Here is a 14,939-nt window from a genome sequence, read left to right as displayed (position 1 = left end):
CGACGTTTAGAATGTGAGTACAAATGAAGATTAACAAGAAAAGTGGTTCCGAAGGTTTTTCGAAAAATCTCGAAATGGTCTAGAGGTTCCAGAGTCATGACGAGTATTCGGAATTGTTTCGGCTATTTATGGAAGACATTAGAAGGTTATAGAACATCGTGGAAGGTCTCAAAAGATCCAGAATATTATGCAAAAGGTTTCAAAGGCTTCCCATAGGAAAGGGGCTGGAGGGACACCATGGGCCATGGGCCGCATGGGCCCCTCCTTGGCTGGCAGCATAGGGAAAGGGGAGAGTCCTAGTTGCACTAGGTTTCTCCCTCCTATTATGGAAAGAGGAGTCCTAATGTCTTTGGACTCCCCCTCAACACACTTTGGGGGAGGGTCTAGTCTTGCTGACCTCCACCCTTTTAAGGTGACAAAGATGGGAGGGGTGGGACAAGTCAGTTTAAACGCCCCCACCCCAAACCTATTTGACAACCGCCATCGACGTCCTAACTGCCGTCAAATACCACCGCTGCCGCCGACCACCACCGATGCCGCCCTCCTCCCTTGCTACCGTCCTAGCTGACGCCATCGGAAGACCGCAACAGAAATCTTATTCACTCAGTGGTGCCCATGTTCTACACCTGTCTAAATCTAATCTAGTCAGGCCTGCAGAAGCGTTGCCGGATCTTCATCGACGTGTTTCCCCTTCGACCGCGACACGGTGATATATCATGGTTAATATATTAATATAGCGGGACGAAATCTCACTTCAAGAAAATCATGGACCTCCCTAGCCGCAGGTGGTGTACACGAACCACTGAGCTGAGGTTAAGATTCCCGATCTCCAGTAAATGCGGTGGATCAGTTATCTCATTGGAAACATGATGACTGATGAGGGAGATTCTCACAGAAAAATTCCATACGAGCGAAGGAAAAAATATTCTTGTGAAATTGAGTGCAAAAGTAGCCCATAAAAAAGAATCGCTACAGTTTTCAATGGTACTACAAACCAAGCTTTATAGTAAAAAATTCCTTCGAAAAGAATTCTCCAAATTTTTAGTGAATTTTCTTTTGTACCAAACTGCCCTAAAGGAAATCTTACTAGTTAAGGCATGCCCGGGGGTTAGTTCGAGGCATCATGGCAACATCCAATGAAATTGATACAGTACTATACAGATATTCATTTGGCGCATAAATGAATGAATAGTGCACCAAAATTAAAACGGACACGCGAGAGCACCATACAACGGAAACCATGTTCTTCATTGACAAAATGCGTATCAGGTTTCAACCAACGCAGGAAACGCAACAGGAGCACAGGTTTCAAGCTCGCATCAGATTCACACACACACGCGAATTAACAGAGTGATGAACACGGCGCCAGTTACTTCACCAGCTTTCCAACGTAGTAGTGGTGCTACCAGCAGCGGTATGTTCAGGACCTCCTCTTCTTCTTCTTCTTGTCCTCGGACTTGTCGCCTGCGTTCTTGAGCTGTAAATGGAAACCACCATCGTCAGCACAACATGAACCATAAATTGTGGTGACCAGTGACTGGAGAACTAGTAGGCGGCCAAAGTGGCTTCAGTGCTCACCATGATGATGAGGATCCGGACAAGGACAGCGATGAAGTCGGTGAAGAGGGTGAGCGCGTGCTTGATGTAGTCCATGTCGCCCCGGTGCGCCCTCTCGATGATCTCCTGCGTGTCGTACACCATGTACCCCAGGAAGATCAACAGGCCAAAGTAAACCTGCAAAGCACATAACCATTTGTGTCATCGTTTAATGCAGCGAAAACTAGAAGGATGAGTAACATTGTTGTTTGGGTCACCAGGGTAACAAAGTTGGCAAGTATGTAATCTCACCTCAAACATGAAGCTGTTAGTGGAGTGGCCAAAGATGGATGTGGCAAACTGCAGCCAGAGCAGGATTGACAGGCCAGAAGAGAGCAGACCACCAAGGTACATGTACTCCCTGCGCTTGGCGATGATGGCAGCGCAAGAGAAGCAACCGAAGGCAATGGCAGTTCCAACAAATCCTGTAACGAGGATGCTGGTGACACAGATAAACAGAATGTCAATTGCAGGAGAACACTGAATAGCAATGAACTAAGATTAAGGTCATGGAAACATCAAATATCGAGTACTACAAAGAACAAACAAATAAATATCAATTTATCGCCACACCACAAAATAGTAGCATTATAAATCTGTAGCGCCTCAAACTTCAGTGTCATTAACAAAATTGAAGCCCAAAGGGCCCATATGCCCAGTGGGTACTGATAGGTTTCATCACACAAACAAATGTGTCTAGACCCCCTAGGGGAGGGGGGCCCAAGTCCTAAATGTAGACAGCATCCACTAACACTAGCATTAGTTGCCATCCTAGGAGCAGACTGATCTCAGAATAAACAGATCACATAGCAAGAAAAATATGTTGATGAGAGAGCGATGGCATTAAACAACATGGCATCTTAAATAAGTAACTAATGCAGACATCAGATGAAATAACTATCGATAATACCCCATGGAGGGACGAGGGTGCATGCATGAATAACAAGTACTCTTCTTACATTATGGGAAGTGGAGGGGGGAAAGAGCACCACAAGAGAAAAATAAACCAATCGAGAGGCAGTATATTTTACTTATGTAACCTACAACCTATTTAATGTTTCCCAAAACAACCAGATAATGATTGATGTGGACAAGCAATCAATAGCTATCCAACCGGTATTTTCCACGAGCAATCTGTGTCCCACTCAATCCATGGCACATAGTCAAAGGCCATCACCAACTTGGTTTGCTACCAGAAGGCTTTTTCCTAATCCACTGATAACGAACAAAGCACATTTGAAACAGCAACCCAGAGAAGTTTCTCCTTACCTTGGGTCAAAGTCTATCGTGAGCTCGATCAGAGGTCCGATCGAAGCCCCTTCGAGAAGGGCAGCAGCCATCAGCAGCCCAAACCTCTTCCTCTGTTCACAGGGAAACACACATGAACAAAAGTCAGCGCACAATGTGATTGACATTTCCAGGAACCAAAATTTCTAGCGAAATTCCACCAGCGCAGGCAACAAACAATAGCAATCAAGGTCAAGAGAAGGTGAGACAAACCTCCTCATAGACGGGCACCGAAAACAACCAGGCGATGCATCCGATGCACCCGATCAGTGTCAGCAACCCTCCGATGTTCAGGGCGATGTGCAGGTAAGCACCCACAGCCGACGAGGCAAGAGCAAAACACAGGGTCAGGTAAACCTGCAGTCAGACATGAGCAGAGTTAAGCCACTGCAGCCATCCATATCCAGCGTGATAACGAGACATGGTAGGGATGCATAAACCAAAATTACTGCTGTGCACGCCAGGTAACAACTGTTCGTTCAAGAGAGAAGACAAGTTAAAATTAACAACTACTACTACTTTTAACCATGACGTGAAAGCACAAAGTCTGACCATTGTTAAGCGACTTATATCCACAGGTAACTACTAGTCGAGTACTTGAACAAATATGCAGCAGAGAGTATGTCCCAGTCAAGTAGCAGACTAGCAGTTGTCAAATTTCCGAATGGACAGCTGGAATTGACCCTTACGACACTGGACAATTAAAAAAACAACAAGATTAATCTATCTGCACAGCAATTCCGCCAATCAACGATATCATATCCGATCTGACAATGACACTTGATAGAAACAAAATTGCTACCGTGCATGATACGTACAGGCAACTGTTGATGATTCAAGGTAGAAGACAAATGAGGAAAACTAGCAGGTTATCCTAATTATGGCATGGAAGCATCCAGCTCCAGGCAACGGTTCATCACGGTTCTGTAACCAGGGCATGCGCTGCACAAACTGAATAGCAGAGGGACGTTTCTGGAGGCAACTAGCAAGTGTAGATTAAACAACTCTCCACCGCTGGAGAGTTGTGCCCAGTCAACTAGCATTCGCCAGAAATTTTCTGAATAGACCGCTGCAATTGGCGCGCTGGAGAATCTACAGACCCACGAGATTAACCACCACCACCACCAGAGATATTCCCCAAACCAACCAACCAACGAGGGTCGATCCCGAAACCTAATCGCAAGCAACGCATTGCGTAGCACAATCCCCGCGATTCCCCCCTTGAATGAAGCCACTAGAACGTCAACCAGTGATACACAGGTTTGAGGAATCCAATCGGCCCTAAACCGTGAATCAAATGAGAGGAGCGGGCAAAGCCAGCGGTGACGAGCAATCTAGCGCCGACCGCATTGCAAATCCCGCGGAAGGAATTCCCCGCTCGGAAACCCCATCCCGCCGACCTACGAACCGCGCAGCGCAGATCGGCGGCCCGCGACATCGGAAGCAGCGAGCGCTCCCTGAATCCGTCCACGGGCGGGCGGGCGGGCGCGTCCCGTACGGGAAACCCTAGAAACTACGGAGCGGCAGTTGGCGAACGAATCGGCGCGAGAGAGGGAGAGGGAACGGGGGGAATGGGTGGGGGACGTACGAGCTTGAGGTGGGACTGCACGGCGGGGGAGATCTCGCGGAAGTTCTTGAGGGAGTCGTAGCCCCAGCCGCCGGCCGCCGCCGACGAGGTCGAGAAGAAGGCGTCCATCCCTGCAGCGGCGTCGCCTGGCTCGCACGCAAAGTCTGTGTCTCTGTCTCTCTGGATTTTTCGAACCGATGGATTTGGTTTGGTTTGGCTTGGCTTGGATGGATTTCAATTTAATGGAAGAGGAGGAGAAGGGGAGGGGATATTTATATGGCGCACGCACGCGTGGAGGAACGGAACAGTTGATTGGTGCGGAAGGAAGCGGCGCGGTATCGCGCCGATAGTTTTCGCGAAGGTGCCTTGCCGAATTTTTCTGTTGCGCACCGGCACGAGAGAGGACCAGAAGGTTCGGCCGTCACGCGCGCGGCACACGCAGGCGCGAGTGACTTTTTTTTTTTCTCGACGATACTCGTGTATGGGAAGGCAGGTGAAATTTCATGTGAAAATGATGCCTTCTTTGTTTGGGAAGTGACCATGAAATTGGGATGTACCGTCGCGACGTCGAGTAGTCGGCAGTTAAACGTGGAGTCCACTCGTACTAGGTTACCCCTCGAGAAAAAGATAGCAAAAAACTAAGGGCATGTACAATTGTGGACTAGCAAAATTGTGTGTTTCGATCCATTTGCGGTGGTCTGGAGAAGAGATCTAGATTCGTTTGTGGTCGCTAGCGGCCCCAACGAGCTCAAACTGCACACAAAAAAAGTAGGCAGGGAAAATCATAAATGTAGTTTACATATTTTGGGACTCAATTATCCATGTTTTACACCAAAAAAGGAAATAAAAAAGGGATAATGGCGCGGAGGCTGGCAGCTTCTAGACTAGGGCAACGACTTCAAGTTCTCCTCATCGAGATCGATAAAGACCCGCGGTGACGATCAATCATTGACCACCGGAGGAGGGGTGGCAGCTATACTGCTAGGATGCTAGCGGAGCCGGCGTTGCCGCGGCCTGTTGCTGCGGGAGTTCGATGGCCTCTTGGAGGCCATCCCACTTCGTGAGCTCGTGTTGTTTGGAGAGCTCGATGGCACACGCGAAGGCCGCCTCCTTCGTGAGCTCCTCGTCCTCCATTGGCTCGTAGTCAAGGTCCTTGTCCTTTCGGTGGGTACTCAGCTTGTTCTTCAAAGTATCATTAGTGCAACCACATCGGAAGCAACTGCCCTCTTGAAAGGTTTGGAGTTTCTTGAGCATATTGGGTCCTCAGTACAAGCATGCTCAGGAATAACAGAAATTTGGAGCCTTGTACTACATTATTAGTTGATTGCTTCCAGAAAGTAAGTACTATGCAGAGGTAGGCGACGACGTTGGTGTTTGCAAGGCCATGGTGGTAGGCGGCGAGTTTGGGGGCAGCACCATGGAGCATTTGGGGAGGGGATGTGAGGGTCGGATGAAATCCTTGTCGGTTTAGCCGACACCGACGCAGTGATGCTGGCGGGCGACACCCTTCCTTCCTGAAGGGCGTTTGGTGAAACACTCCTCCCTTGCCCATGCACGTGCCGAGGGAAACCCTAAGACCAGTCCGGGCAGCAACATTGTCGTCGTCGCATTATTTTCTTGAAGATGCTGCTTGGTATGCAGCGCATAAGAGTGGTACGAGCGTGGTGAGGATTCTTCAGAGGGCGCAGCGGGGGGACATCTTCATTTTAGTTTATCCGACCTTATCAACATTAGTTTCTCTTTTCGTTCTTTTGTGTTTCTTAGGATTTATTATTTACTTGTGTTGTGGTCCTAGCAGTTGTACCATGTGGTTGCTATATTAGTACGTTGGGGAAAGATTGGTTTGAGAGGAATCAGAAGCGGTCGCTCTTGCGGACCAAGTTAGATGATGAAGGGGTTGGTTTTATTTATATCTATCTATATTTGGATAAAATAGTGGACTTGGCATCATGCGTGACTCATGCATAAAACCGGGTTCGATCCTCTTTCGTGGTAAATGTATGTTCTCTTAGACGAGTTCGTTACGTTGAATCTACACAGACACCGTGAGCGCACAGGGCGTCTATGTGCTCACGCATAGACTATCCTTCAAGCCGGCCATGCAGTGGGTTGACCAAGCTAGCGAAGGCGAGATTTGTCGAATTCTTGAGCAAGGGGAATGACCAAGAGCTGACCATATCTTGATCGCTTGAACCAACCACATCACGCCTACACTGCATGCTCCCGCGAACCGAACGCCCGCTGGCTGGATGGATGACGCGATCTACGTGGCCCCAACCAATGCCGTGCAGCCACGTGGCGTGCAGAGCAGCCGAAGCTTCGCGGCAGAACGAGAACAGACGGTGGGATCGGGCCAGCAGGTGGCTAGCTTGGGGAACTTGCTTGAACAAATATGGAATCCTTGCTTGCGCTTTATCTTCTCTTCTGGAACCAGGACCCACCGGGCGGTGGGCCACACCAGGGTTACTTACTGGGACCCACTGTGCAGTCGCCGAGGCTCGCGCACGTACCAAAGACAACTATACATGCGACTGACTTGGATGAAAACAATCGTGAAGCTATAGAGTGTCGGGGTGCTCCGTGCTCGTCATGCATTATGCCCACCACACTGGCATTTAGCCAATTTAGCAGCCGTCGGCTAAGGATCCATGTACACATCTTGAGTGTGTGCTTTCCCTTCCAAATGTACTACGCAAGAGCCATGGGCATGCACTCACTTGAATTGTTGGCGGTATGTTTCCATCGATCAGTCACCATCCAAAGGAAAAAAAAATTACCATACACAAAGCATGTGTTGCTAGGGTAGCAGCTCTAGACAGCTATTTCGGGTTCTTGCACTTTGTTTTCCTTTTGCGATTCGCTTTCCATTCGTTTTATTTTTTTAGCTGGCTGTAAAACTTCGAGCCATCTCGTCGCTCCTTTCCAATACAAATAGCACGCATTCTTATGCGTGTTTGAGAGAAAAGAAAAGCAAGCAAGCACGATTTCGATAACTCGTTGCAACGAATTAAAAAATAATGAGAACAATACTTCCTCATATATAGCATGTTAGGTTTCGCCTCCCCAAGAAAATCATGTGACCAAAAACATGTGTACGTAGTACCTAGCGGGAAATGGATGACTAGACTCATCGTGAGAAAGCAGTCATGGGTCTATTTGATTTCTCCCTCTTTATAGCACAAAACTTCAAGAGAAAAAAAAAATCGCGTTCAAGTGTGATATCCAACTTTTACAAGAGAAAATGCGACACCAAAGTTTGGTCGATCACATCATAATTAAGAGAAAACTAAACAACTTCATTACACATTCTCGTATTTTCAATTACTCTAGGATTGGCAAGCCATGACATCTAATTCTTGCATTCTCTAACTCTTTTCCAATTTTCTGGGTTTTAATTTATGTGAACCAAGGAGTATCTCACCACACTCACGTGGCAGGGGTATCTCGCCACGTTGACTTCTTGTGCCCATGATCTTTGTTTCGCGTGAGTGGGTAGGTAGGTCGCAAAGGATCCCGGAATTTTGAGGTGAAAGTGCATTCGTGGCAAAGATGTTGAGCCATCTCCGAGTGGATGTGACAAAGCTTGTGCATCGGGTGGTGAGGCCACCCTTCAAGGCAAGCACATCCGCCGTGTGAATCCTCATGTGTGCCACCAACCATGCACAAAATCTGCACTTCGGCTCCGCGTGTTTCCTCCATATCTTCTTCGTGTCAAAAGGAGCTGAGACCCAAGGAATTGACACATATAGTCTAGTGTCGCCAAATAAGCTCTCGAGGCCACACATTTCCAAGCGATGGTGTCCGAACGAAGGAGGATATGCATGTTCCGAAGAAGCTCCCAAAGCTCGATGAAGCTTGCAAAGATCAGACTCATTGAATGCTCAGTGGTGCGCGGATCGAGTTTGCATTTCGAAACTCCTTTCCTAGGGATCCGGATCGAGAATGGACAAATTTTGGCAACACCAACAAAAAAGAGCCATCGTAGAGGTGGGGAAATTTTGAGCATTGACTGGGCATACCCTTAGTAATATATGTAGTGTATAGTAGTATTTTGTATCTAGGGTATGTTCATAAAGGTAGTACGGAGAAATTTTATTGCTACGGTATGTTCCGCACCGAGGATTTTCCTATTTGAAGAGGTCTTGGCTCGATCCACTAGGTAAAGTCGACCAAAACTCCGGAGGGATGGAAAATGGCCATATCTCAACATTTTCTTGTGACAGATTCAATACAAAAAAAAAATCCTGTTCTGTTCGATCAATCAATTACTTCATCAAAGGAGAACCTGCAAATAATGTTTTGGCCATGGGATGCAAAGGAAAATTCTGCTGCTGGCATGCAATAATATGTATTTTCTGATTAGTTTGATAGGCCACGGAACTAGTCTACAAGTCCTTTTTAGTGCGCGCGAGTTTGTACACACGGTTGAATGTACACAAACTATGTGACTCGATCTAAATTTCACTTTCGGTAGAGACCGTGATCGAGCGCGTAATAAGGACGTATATATATGTGCGTGAGACTATCCTCCAACTCCAAGCCATGCATTGGTATTGACCAAGCTAAGGGGAATGACCAGGCGCTGACCATATCTTGATCCCTTCAACGAGCACACCACGCCTACGTACGTAACGACGTAGAGTACATCCTTCTGCAAATTAAGCCTTGCGCCGCACGAACGAATAGAACGGCCGCTGGACGGATGACGCGAACTACCTGCCCCGAGCCAATGCCGTGTAGCCACGTGGCGTATCCGGGAAGCTTCGCGGCAGAGCGAGACAAGACGGTGGTCGCTGGGGGAAGCTATATAGAGTATCAGGGTGAGGGTGACCGTCATGTCTTGTGCCACGGTGCCACTACACTGGCATTTAGCTAATTTAGCAGCCGTCGGCTAATGATTCATGTACACTAGCTACACATCTTGAGTGTGTGCTTTCCCTTCCAAAATGTAGTACGTACGCAAGAGCATGGCCATGCACTCGCTTGAATTATTGGCAGTATGTTTCCATCGACCTGTCATCATCCAAAATACATCATACACAAAGCATGCGGTTCTAGGGTAACTCTCTGCAGTTATTAATTTGGCTGCCTCACTTAATTTGTTTTCCTAGTTTTGCTTTGCGCTATGCTTTCTATTTTATTTTTATTTTTTGGGCCGGCTGTAAAAACTCCGTGCCATCTTGATGCTCCCTTCTACTACAAAAATGACCCGTAAAAACTCCGTGCCATCTTGATGCTCCCTTCTACTACAAAAATAACCCGCATTTCGATGCGTGCTCGAGAAAAAAATGCACGATTTCAATAACTCAGTGAAGCGAAACAACACAATAACAATACTTCCTCCTGGCATGTTAGGTTTCGCCAAGAAAATTGTGTGACCAAAAATCATGTATGTGTAGTGTCAGGGGTGCTCCCCGGCAATGCCCATCATAAGAGGCTTAGGGTTGACAGAATCCTGCAGGCTAGCACGAGACATCGGTAACCAAACAAACGGGGAGAGAGATTTACCCAGGTTCGGGGCCCTCGATGAGGTAAAACCCTTACTTCATTCTTGTCTGATATTGATTATTGAAAAAATATCGGGTTACAGTGAGGTAGCCGATAGGCTATGGTGATCATCTCGTCGAGAGGCTAAGGTTCTAAGCTCTAGATCTGATCTTGTGGTGATTCTACATGTGTAAGTTGTGTTTCGGCAGACCCTCTCCTGACCTTTATACAGCAGGCCAGGTCTCGAGAGTTCTGTCCGGATTCGGCTAAGTTACAAAGAGATCTATGCCAATCTTTCTTTGTATAACGCCTTCTTGCCTTGTTCATCAAGAAGCCTTCTTTGAATAAGCTTCCTCCTCCGGAACCAACGTGCTGGCACACCTCGATATTGGGCAGTCTTTGTAGATTCCTAGTTGGGCCAGGAGAGGTAGCCTAATGCTGGTTACCCAAAGGGTAATACCCACATCATGTAGTTTTCGTGCTAGTGACAATCCAGCTGTACTGGGAAATGTGTGAGAAAGTAATCATTGGTCTATTTGATTTCTCGTGCTTTATAACACATAAAATGAAGGAAAGAATCACATTCAAGTGTAATATCCAACTTTTAGGAGATATAACGCAACCTTAGAGTCTGCTCGATAAAAAAAAAAGTCTTCTCGGTCACATCATAAGAGAAGACTAAGCAACTTTATTACACATTCTTTTGTTTTCAATACCTGTAGGATTGGCATGCCATGGCATCCAATTATTGCATTTGCTAACTCTTTTCTGTTTTTGGGTTTTGTTTATGTGCACCAAGGAGGCTATGAGAGGTTTGAGTCGATAGAATGTGGCTAGGAGGATGGTTGTATTCCCGTTGTTCATGTGTGTTTCAGTTTCTTCGATAGGATGTATTCATTTTTTCGAAATGGGGATGTACCCGGCTTCTGCATCGTGGTGATGCACACGACCATTTATTAAAAGGATTCAGATTCAGTATGGTTACAATTCAAGCATCGCCAATAATTGATACAGAAATCAACCGGCGAAAAAAGCAAGACATACTATGACTACACATCAACATAGTATCATAGTATGTCGTCAGCCAGCCAGGCACAAGATATCATGAGCGACCATCTGGAGACGTGTGCATCCAGAAGCCATGGCATCCCTCTGTCCCTCCGGGAAAGGAGGGTCCAAAGCTAAACCAAATGTGCCACCATATGGATAACCTGCAAAAAATGAAAGGAATTTTTCTTGTTAAAGATGATATCATTTCTGACCCTTCATATAAACCAACGTAAAGCGGAAACCCCAATCCAGATAAAAGTCTTAGATTGTCTATCTACTCCATTCAACCAATTACCAAACATATTAGTAATATTGGTTGGAGTTGGAAGATTATAAGTGAAATTGACCGTACGCCAAACAAGCTTAGCTAAAGAATTTTTTTTAGAGTAAAGGACATTCAATAAAGAAGCTTAGCTAAAGGACATTCAATAAAGATGTGTTGAATAGTCTCTGGGTCCCTGCAGAAAACACATTTCGTACACCATTCCAGTGGCGTTTAGCTAAATTATCTTTAGTTAACAGAACCTTATTGCTCAAGAACCACATAAAAATCTTTATTTTAAGGGGAACTTTCACCTTCGAGAGATACTTTCACAAAAAAAGGGTATGATCATTCATAACAAACAATTGGATATCAGATCCCAGACAAAACGATCACTCTCTTCATTTAAGTTGACCGCCATCAATTTTCGACATAATTGTAACCAGGAAATTTTTTGACATAATTTTCGATAGGATGTATTCATGTTATCTAATCAATATACAAAGTCATCGGAATAAAATTGGTGTTATCAACTAACTTTCTAAAAAGGATTATATTTTGGAACATCGGTAGTAGATCACAGCAGCACAAATTAAGGGCCGCGGACTTTACTTTTTGTTGATGCTGTGACGACTCGAAATAACTGAAGTCCAGAAAAGGGTAAATAATCATTCTAGATGACCAGATTGTTGAAAGGGCGACGACTGACTTTACTTGTGTAGGTGCTCACGCTCTTACCACGAAAGTAACATGATCACTAAAAGATTCAAAAAGGGTATAAACAAAAGTCATTAGCGCTGCAGCAGTGCAGCCTGTGCTGGCCTAGACGAGTAAAACCAGGAGAACTAAACAACGAGAGCGCAGCTCGTGCCAGAAGAAGCGTAGAAGCTGAACAGGCGACACATCCAGAAAAGAAAATTGAACAGGCGACACATCCAGAAAAGAGAGCGGCACATCCAGAAAACCGTCACAACGCCAAACAGGAGGAAGTAAAAAATTAAACACAGAGCCAGTTTAATTCATTCATGTGGCTTGACATTTGACAATGGTTGATCGATCACCTGAATAGGACTAGCAGCCACAAAGAGGCCAGCCACGCCGCCTCCGATGGCATTCATTCCACCGCGGCGGTCTCTGGTTCCGCCGTTGTCTGTCGGAACGACAGGACTCTAACATACTGTACTACACCTTCATTCCACAATATAGGCCGTTTTAGCAAACTAATTAAGTCTGACATACTACACCTCCATTCCACAATAACAAACTACAAATAGCTTCTAAAACGGCTTATATTGTGGAACGAAGTGATACCATTCTTTGATGCAAACTTGGTTCAGCCTAAGCTTTTATGCATATCCGTAATCAAAAGGCTGGAATACCGGATATAAAAATGATGATGCTTTGATCAAAGCAAAGTTAGAGAAACGAAAAACCGCTTCGCTCGCTCGCCCCCCGTGGGCGACGGGCGAAACCCTAGGCCCTCCCTCTCCCAGCTCCCTCCTCCCAGCTCTCTCCGCCGCCGCCGTCGGCGTGGGCCGCCGGGCGTTGTCCGTGCAGTGCCGGTGGCGGCGGGGTCGCCTTTACCCATCGCGCGGAGGGGGGCGCGGGCGGCTCCTCGATGGCGGCGGTCGACCTGGCGGTGTGGTTTCCGCATGCCGGCTGGAAGCGGACGCGACGACGCTGCCTTTGGCAGCGGGGCGGCGGAGTGGCCGGGCGGCTGGTGGCGCCCGCTCTGCCCAGATCTAGGCCCGATCTAGGTTGGGGCGGTCCTCTGGCCCCTAGCTCGACGTCGGCGCCCCTGGTAGCAGCGAAGGTGTGGTGACAGTGGTTGGCGACAGCGGCACACAATCGGCCAGTTGCAGCGTGGCGGCGAGCACTCTGTCGGGCTAGGTTGGGCCTGGCTTGTTCTTGCTGCTACGTCCGGTCGACTACCGCCAGTTCCGGCGGTGGAGGTTGTTCCCTCCCGCGTGGTTGTGCTGCTGCTATTCCCTACCTTGCGCTCGCCTTTTCTGCTTCTAGGCCTTGTGTTGGTGACCTTTGAGCGGCGGCGAGGATGGCTTCAAGACCGTGGTGGCGTACCTGGTGGACGACAGGTAGAGTGGAGCAATTCGGATTGTTCGGGGTGGTGGCGGTCTGGGTCGGGAGAAATCCCTGCCGGCTTGTCCGACACCGACGCGGCGACACCTGTGGGGGCCGCCATTCCTTCTTGAAGGGTGTCACGTGTACCTCTCCCTCATCACCTCCGCATACCGGGGGAAACCCTAGGACTTGTCCGGGCAGCAGCGGTGACATAGGCATCCCCAATGGGCCTGCCGAAGATAGTTCCCGGGGTTTATTGGAGGCCCACTACCCGAAGAATAAGAAGATTCGGAAGCCCAAGATATTATTAAGGAAAGTTAGAGTTGTAATAGGAAGCACTATTTGTAATCTTGCGGGATGAGTTAGAAACCTTCCCGGACTCTGTAACTTGTACAATACGAATCCCTCGGCTCCGTCTCCTATATAAGGGGGAGTCGAGGGACAAAGAAAGCATCGAATCATTGTCTCTCAAACCCTAGTTTTCATAATCCTCAAGTACTTTTCGGCTGAAACCTTCGAGATCTACTTGCCCTCTACTTCCAACTAAACCCTAGTCTACAACCCGTAGGCATTGACAAGTTAATACCTTGTCAATTGGCGCCGTCTGTGGGAACTAGAGGCGTCAAGGATCCGATCTCGATGGCACGTTCAAGATCGTCGACTTCATCAACCGCAAGCAACGCGATGGATCGAGGTAAACAGATCGCAACTGGTCTTGTCGATTTTGTTCCTCACCCGCCCTCCCGTTTGGATGCATATGCGTATCTGGAGGAGCCTATGGAGATGACGTTCGGAAGATTTCACTTTTGCGTCGAGAAAGAGGGATCGTATCGTGTCGAAATTCCGATTTCGTCGGGATCGTCGGCGGTCGATTCCGATTTTTCAATCTATACATCGTCAACCGAATCAGGAGAGGAAGAAACTTCGTCGTCACGCTTCATCAGCACCAGGGCAAGAGAAAAACTTGCCAAGATCTTCAGCGACATGTCGTTTGAGTCATCTGCGGACTCCTATATAAGCGATGGCTCAAGCAGTGTCGACAGCTACGACTTCATCGACAAATCTACTACAGTGGGCAAGGTCTTCGCCAATCTTAATGATGGTGTCACCAAACCCAACATAGATCTGAATACAAAGTATCATCAGATTAATGTCATCGGAGAGCCAAGTCGTGATCAGGAGGAAACATCTGAGGCTTTCGACGATTTGGGAAATCCATACGTCGATCCCTCTGATTTGCGAGGAGGCCTGGGTAATAAATATATCGGGCCACGGCCGCGAGATAGAGTCCAACTTCCGCGAGCAGCATGGGATAGAGCCGCAAGAGCTATGGATGGCTCAGAACCAATGGCCACCACAACCACGCCAGAAGAATTACAAGCATATCAATACAGGCTCGCACGAGCTGCAAGGGAATTGGAAAAACAGACAGCTGAGTTAAACAGAAGAAAGGAGGCAGCCTCTGCATCAAGTAGGCGCAGGGCAGAGCTGAGTCGACAATCTAGAACTTTGGGTGATAGCCACAGGGAAGCTCGGAACAGAGCAAGATCAAGGTTACAAAACGTACCTGAAAGAGAAAGAGAGCACTTGGTTTAAAACCTCGACATGTCT

At 47.4% G+C, this 14,939-nt stretch overlaps 1 protein-coding gene across 1 annotated transcript; it reads right to left on the bottom strand.

Moving 5' to 3' along the window:
• Positions 1 to 1,227: 1,227 nt before the first annotated feature.
• On the bottom strand, positions 1,228 to 4,689 carry LOC127308616 (bax inhibitor 1). The gene is made up of 6 exons (XM_051339481.2): positions 4,472 to 4,689; positions 3,097 to 3,240; positions 2,866 to 2,957; positions 1,849 to 2,035; positions 1,579 to 1,734; positions 1,228 to 1,477 (listed from the first exon to the last, which is right to left on the bottom strand). The coding sequence occupies exons 1-6, from the start codon at positions 4,577 to 4,579 to the stop codon at positions 1,421 to 1,423; spliced, it is 744 nt and encodes a 247-aa protein (XP_051195441.1). The 5' UTR covers positions 4,580 to 4,689; the 3' UTR covers positions 1,228 to 1,420.
• Positions 4,690 to 14,939: the final 10,250 nt, after the last annotated feature.

The sequence above is a fragment of the Lolium perenne genome, chromosome 6 (assembly GCF_019359855.2).
Source record: "Lolium perenne isolate Kyuss_39 chromosome 6, Kyuss_2.0, whole genome shotgun sequence".
NCBI classification, from domain to species: domain Eukaryota; kingdom Viridiplantae; phylum Streptophyta; class Magnoliopsida; order Poales; family Poaceae; genus Lolium; species Lolium perenne.
This window is presented reverse-complemented; position numbering and strand designations above follow the sequence as displayed.

Excerpts from the sequence above, each read along its gene's own strand:
- LOC127308616 (XM_051339481.2), bottom strand. The coding sequence starts at position 4,579 with ATGGACGCCTTCTTCTCGACCTCGTCGGCGGCGGCCGGCGGCTGGGGC. Across the intron at positions 2,958-3,096 it reads CGGTGCCCGTCTATGAGGAG|AGGAAGAGGTTTGGGCTGCT; the intron begins GTTTGTCTCACC and ends CCCTGTGAACAG. Across the intron at positions 1,478-1,578 it reads TCCGGATCCTCATCATCATG|CTCAAGAACGCAGGCGACAA; the intron begins GTGAGCACTGAA and ends TTCCATTTACAG.